Source organism: Macadamia integrifolia, chromosome 14 (assembly GCF_013358625.1).
Source record: "Macadamia integrifolia cultivar HAES 741 chromosome 14, SCU_Mint_v3, whole genome shotgun sequence".
NCBI lineage: Eukaryota > Viridiplantae > Streptophyta > Magnoliopsida > Proteales > Proteaceae > Macadamia > Macadamia integrifolia.
Window position 1 is genome coordinate 6296540 of NC_056570.1, and position 6929 is coordinate 6303468.

At 37.7% G+C, this 6929-nt stretch overlaps 1 protein-coding gene across 1 annotated transcript; it reads left to right on the forward strand.

Moving 5' to 3' along the window:
* The first annotated feature begins 3403 nt into the window (after positions 1-3403).
* LOC122060980 (G2/mitotic-specific cyclin S13-7-like) lies at positions 3404-6186 on the forward strand. Its single transcript, XM_042624117.1, has 8 exons — positions 3404-3686; positions 4098-4279; positions 4369-4620; positions 4716-4841; positions 4939-5187; positions 5309-5467; positions 5558-5736; positions 5818-6186. Exons 1-8 carry the CDS (start codon positions 3650-3652, stop codon positions 5984-5986), a joined length of 1353 nt encoding a protein of 450 aa, XP_042480051.1. The 5' UTR covers positions 3404-3649; the 3' UTR covers positions 5987-6186.
* Positions 6187-6929: the final 743 nt, after the last annotated feature.

Genomic DNA, 6929 nt, shown 5'->3' on the forward strand with positions numbered 1-6929 from the left:
TTTTTTTTTTTTTTTTTTTTTTTTATTGTAATAAAGATTTTTGTTCAAAAGCTTTATTTTAGCACTGGAAAGAATTCGTTCAAAATAAAATTTAAAATTAAGCATAAGACTTTGGGGGAATGTATCACACAACACCAATAGAAGTGTTAAAAATAGTATCATTCACATTAAAAAAAAAAAATAATGAACATAATCTTTAGATTGAAGCCTCCATAAAACAAACAGTGTTTTCGTAAGATAAACAAGGATAGTAAAGTATGCCCATTCAAACCCACAACCCTCGGACGTTCACATGAGATGCAAGTCATCAAAATAAAGAGAAAGCAAATAATTAAAAAACATGTGAGAACATAAGGTACAATGATTGTGGAAAATTTTTTTCCCCTCCATTATATCATTCAATAAATAAATCATATTAATATTGGAACATTGGTTTTTGCTCACCACAGTTCACCAATTGCATTAGACAATTGTTGTTCAGTGAATGTTATTAAGTATTCAATTAATGAAAATTTTCTTTTCCCACAACAACTATTGATTTTTTTTGGGATATAAGGCAACCTGACCACAGAAATATTGAATCGTTCTACCTCTATTAATTGTAGTTTTTTGAAAGAAAAAAAAAAGAAAAAAGAAAAAAGAAAAGAAATTGTAGTTCGGGAAAAAGATTGACATAATCAATAATATGTTTTTTTTTTCTTTTGATAAAACGACCAATGCCATTCAAATGAATTTATTTTATAATTTTCTCTCACCTACTTTTAAATATGAGTCCCTTAATCTCATTTGGATGATACCTCTTTCAAGACATTCTTGTGGTAGACAATTATTTCTTTATAGTGGCTGTGCTGGGAACCCTTTCATTATAGGTTTTTTAGTAAGCAACCCTTTCTCTATAGTTTATATAATATATGGTAGTTCTCTGAGCCATCAGGGCACTAGCATTTTTGTGTTTTTCTCTTTCTTTCTCACATGAAATGTCCTAGCTACCCTCCAATTTGATATGTTTTTTAGCACGTTTCATAGGTGGGCTTCTCTATACTGCTTCCTAAATAATCATCTCCCAATATTTATTCATAGTTTCATTACTATGGAGTTAGCGGATCAATGTGTTTAGTAGGCTTACCATGTACATCTTCAACCTAGATACAAGCCATTCGTTAAAATGAGTTAAGGAGAAAGAATCCTACCTACTGAGGGAGGCAAGTACACACTTAGACATAGCAGGGTGGAAAGATGGTGTTGTCCCACACTAAAGGTGCTATCATGTATTCTCCCATTAGCCAGTGGTGCGTGTAATTGTGCTAACAAGCAAGATTCTTTCTCCTAATATGACTAATAATTTCCAGGGAAAGGAAGGAATTGTTGCTAAGCTTTGTGGTCCTTATGTCAACACAAAGACCAATGAAAATTTATACAGCATTCAAAAGGAAGGTCAAGATGGCCATTTCACTGCCCCACGTGAAGTACGCTGCCGGGTAGTATGAATATCGATATAGTATCAGTATCCAATATAATGCCCACAAGTTCGTCACTTTTTCTTGGGAAAATTTTAAAATCACTGTTTCATTGAACGCCACGTGGACAACTAAAAAGGTAAGACTGCACAACGCTCCCCGCCTCTTCCAACGGCTATAATTCTCAAACCCCGTCCGAACCACTTTGGTTTCTAGCAACGTGGCTTTTTTTTTTTCTTCAGTTCTGCATGTGTAGCCCGCCCAAACCTGGCTCGGTTATAGTGTGGCCTTTAAATCCCAGAACAACTTGCTTAGCCAAGGTGAAGAAGAGGAAACCGATCAGCCACCTTATCCAACCTTGGATTGGACTAAGGAAAGGTATGCACACAATAGAGTTATTTTATTTTATTTTCTTATCCCAAAAGAAAACAAAGGGGCATGCACACCCATTTACAAGGGGATCGGGATCCTTTCCTGAGTGGTGATCGTTTAGATCTTGTCTATAGTTATTTAGACGATTAACACTTGTTCAAATGGTGATTCATTGGCTCTCAGTGTGACGCCTTTGTTCTGATCGATAGAAACATAGCCGTTGGATCATCGCTTGAATACGTGTTGATTGCCCAAGTAGCTATGGGCTAACTTGGGCGATCACCGTTCAGGATAGGAGCCGGATCCCTTACAAGGAGGAGGGACAAACAAGAAACTATCAAAAGAGGCTGAAGTATGGGCAGAGGAGTCTACAGAACTCAAAACATGAGTAATAATTGGAGACTGAAATTGAGAGTAACTCTTAATGTCATGAACAAAAGGTATAGTCTCTGAAGGAGGATCGAAATAGTGTTTTAGATGCCTTAGCACAGAAGGCCATGTCTATCATGTGCTTAATAGATTGGACACATTCTTTCGTTTCTCAGGCTTTGTGATTCTGAAGCTAATGGTTATATACATGTTTATCACCATCAGCAAATTTCTTTGTTACTTAAAGGAAGATTAGATGTTTGCTTAATGCATTCCCCTAGATCTGCACAATCTGATTCCACCACCATGTTTTGAATGCCCAACTTCAAAGCTAGCTAAAGACCAATTCTCATGGTAGCACATTCGGCAAAAGGGCAGTTCTAGGAATGTCTTTTAAATCAACACTAGCCAAAAAATATCTTCGATCATCACGAATATGAGCACCATAACCAATAGATATATCTTTTAGAAAAGCACCATCATAGTAAAATCAGATCCTCTGTAGCATAGATCCAAAGGTTGGGAGCATCTTAGGCTACGTGTCTGAGGGCTGCCAACCCTTGGATCTGCACTACATGCCGTATTGCACTACAGAGGATTCCAATCCCCATCAGAGTTTAACTTTGCATAATCTAAGAGGGGAGGCGGATCTCAGCATCCAATGTCCTATCATAAAATCGCATCGCCTTAGATGAAGAGATTCTTGGTCTCGAAAAACTCTTTCCTTGAAAAATCTACTCACCCCTGGATTTGCCAAAAAAAAAAAAATCATGGATTTATGTATGGGTGTCGATTCATATCGGGGTATTAGTCATGACAGATAGCAATACATTAATGATTCGTAACATTTATATACCAAAATAGTGGTGTTCTTAATTTTCGATCCACATAGTCCGATACGGTACCATTAACTAATTCTTGCTCAAACCCTCCTTTTCCCTTATTTTTTTCCTTAATTAACACGTCTTTTATACACGAGAGAGACTTGGGCTGTTCGGGTCCTTTGGGCTTACCTTTCTCAAACCGTTCTGAACCAGCTGAACCAACTGGGTTGGGAGTTGGGATCCCTACCGTTTAGGGAAAGCGGAAAGAAATCTTCCTTGCCGTTGGATTAAAGAAGCATCGAACGGTTGAAGTTTGACAAGAAAAGGACCGTTGGAAGAGAGACGTTTGTTACAAAACGGTAAAGAGGGCGACTCTCGCCTAATTTCGATATCGGTTCAAAAACATATCCTCAGCAGAGATACAGAGTAAGGAGAAGAAAAACCAGACGAAAAGAGTGAAAGAAAGAGATTAAGGAGAAGTTCCAAGAGAAAGATCGACCACTCTGGTTTTCCGAGGTGGCGACGGCAAATACAGAAGAAGAAACGCGGGGCACGAGGCTCCATTGTTTTCTATCGTCTCTGTTGTCGACTATTGGAGGTGTATTTGGGCAGATTCAAGACTCAGAGATGGCATCAAGACCTATTGTCCCGCAGCAGCAGAGAGGTATTACTACTTCTTTCTTCTATTTATGTTCGTTTTCCTCGTTTTATTTGGTGGGTTTTTTTCGATTCATGTGGACTATTCATGGGATCTCATCGCATCTTTCAAATCTTGAAACGGTTTTCTATAATAGTTGCTTCTGATTTTTTTTCCCGTCTCTTTTTCTCTGAAAATTTCTCCGTATGTGTAAGATATGAAGTTTCTAATCATCCTCGATTTTTAGGGTCAGTCTATAGGAATTTTCTACTCCCCCATATGAATCAATCCATTTTAGCTTCGTTTTGATCTTCAGGGTCTGTTTTAATGTTGAAAGTGTTGGTTTATGTGCTTATTTCGGATTATTCTTTCTTTTCTTGGGATTCTTTTTCTTTTATTTCCCTTGTTTATCATGAATTTCTCATGGAAAATTTGCAGGTGGGGTGGTTGCTGGGGTAGGGAAGCAGAAGAACGCTGTAGCAGAGGGAAAGAACCGGCGAGCTCTCGGAGATGTTAGCAACTTGGCTGTTACAAATATTCAAGATATCTCTCGCCCTGTAACAAGAAATTTCTGTGCACAATTACTCGCTAATGCACAAGCCGCAGCACAGAATAATAAGGTATAATTGCAAACATTTTTTTTAGCAGTTAAACCATAGAAAAAAGATGTCTTCACCGATATAACTTGGGAGTTTCAAAAATTTTGCAGAAGCCAGCCACAGTTATTGTTGATGGGGTAGTGATTCTTGATGCTGTTGTGGGGGAAAAGGGAGGTGTAGCAGGAAAGGCAGCTCAAAAGAAAGTGACTGTGAAGCCAGTTCCTAGTACAGTAATCGAGATTAGTCCAGATACAGATGAGGAAATCAAAAAGAAGAAGCCGGTAAACCAGAAAAAATTGAGAGAAGGGTCATCAGGGAAGAAAGTGAAGACCCTCACAGCAACCCTAACTGCTCGAAGCAAGGTTCGATTTTGTTTGGAAAAATTTTCCCTGTTGGTTGATTGACTCTATTCCTTGAGCAAGAGTTTTATTATCTGATTTCATTTGACCCATAACAGGTTGCTTGTGGTTTAGCTAATAAACTCAAGGAGTTAGTTGCAGACATTGATGCAGCAGATGTTAATGACCAGTTATCAGTTGTTGAGTATGTTGAAGACATTTACCAGTTTTACAAGATCATGGAGGTATTTTTCTTCTTCTCCTCCTCTATTAAATCTGCACCCCCACTTAGTATTTTATCTCTTATCATCAGATACTAATGATTGGCAAGATGTTTGGCAGCATGAAAGTCGAGTTCACGATTACATGCATTTGCAGCCTGACATTAATGGCAAGATGAGGGAGATTCTTGCAGATTGGTTGATAGAAGTTCATCACAAGTTTAAATTAATGCCTGAAACTCTCTATCTTACCCTTTACCTTGTGGACCGTTTTCTTTCCATGAAAACTGTCCCAAGAAAGGAATTGCAGCTGTTGGGCATAGGTGCCATGCTCATTGCGAGCAAATATGAAGAGATTTGGGCTCCTGAGGTATATTTGTGTCAGATTTTTATGAGAATATATATTTGGTTCATTTACTTCTTCACGTATGACCTTGTTCTTCCTGATTAATTGTCATCTGGGCTGCTGGGTACTTGTAATTTTGTTGCAGGTGGATGAATTCATTAACATTTCAAACCAAGCGTACACTCGAGAACAGATATTGGTGATGGAAAAAACAATCTTGGGCAGGCTTGAATGGAGCTTGACAGTTCCTACACCTTATGTCTTCCTGGTTCGTTTTATCAAGGCTTCTGGGCCTGATCAGGAGGTAATCTTTACAATTTCCTCTGTTGAGTTGTTGACCTGTTACCAATTCCTATAGAGGATCTTCATTAATTAAGGTGGTCTTTGAATACAGATGGAAAACTTGGTCTACTTTTTGGCTGAGCTTGGTCTGATGAGCTATGAAATGATCATGTATTGCCCATCAATGGTAGCAGCTTCAGCAGTCTATGCTGCTAGATGCACGCTGAGCAAGACACCTCTCTGGACGGAAACCCTTAAACACCATACTGGTTATGTGGAAGCACAGCTTATGTAATGCTCTTCCCTTATAACCCAAGTTGTGTTTATAGGTCTTCTCAGAATAATTTATTGAATTTTTCTTCTCTGTAACAGGGATTGTGCAAAACTGCTAGTGAACTTCCACTCTTTAGCAGCAGAGAGCAAGCTGAAAGGGGTTTATAGGAAATATTCAAGTCCACGACGAGGTGCTGTTGCTCTGCATCCAGCAGCCAAGAATTTCTTGGATCATTTCCCAAATATTTCCAATATGTCCCTTGTGTAAAAATCACAATCTCTTCTCTGATATGTGATTTTTGTCCTCCAAAAGATATGTCCCTTTTGTAACAATCACAACCAATTATCTAGTTGTGATTCGCTATTGAACTCTTGTGATCAGTTTATTTGATGATTCCTGATTCCGAGTATATGTAGTCATTGTAAGTTTGTTTGCATAAATTACATTCGTGAGATTCATTTCTGTAAGTCCTTAGTTATGATTTGCTACTGATTTCAGGATTCATAACCCTTTTGCACTAAATTTTACAAGGGATAAGTCAAGCAGATTTGTTATCATATCAAATTTCAGGACCTTCTACTAAATGGCTATCATATCAGACTTGTTATATTTTTTTTTGGTTAATCATTTAGCTAGACTGGATTTCTCATGTGTGTGTTACAGCTGAAAAATTTCTGCCGGAAAAAATATTCTATGTGGCATTTTTGATATCAGACTTTTTTTGGTTAATCATTTTACCGAAAAAAAACCTACCGTGATATCATTGGACTCTTTATATTTTTTGTGTTGTTAATCAAATATCATATCAGACTTGTTTTTTTTTCCCCTGTTGACTAGCCATTTATCAGAATTAGAATTCTTCTATAGGGTAATTCTGCTAGAAAGAACTGTAATTCAGCTCAAACACAATTTACCACATGAGAAGTCAAGAACTCTAACTAGTGGTGGAAGAGCCACTGCAGTGGATCACTAATGTTGAAAAATCAGGCATGGAAATCTGCAATGGACCAACACACCCTGGAGATATACAAAGAATTATAGCAAAATCTGAGATCTTAAAACAGAGCGATATCCCTAGCAAATAAATGATGCACTAATTTTTGGTTGACAATTAAGAAAATGGCTTTGATGCGTATCAAGCTAAACATAAGAGCCTGAATGGTGCTCAATTCTTTGTATAAGAGAGATGTTAGTCAAGGTGATCAACTAA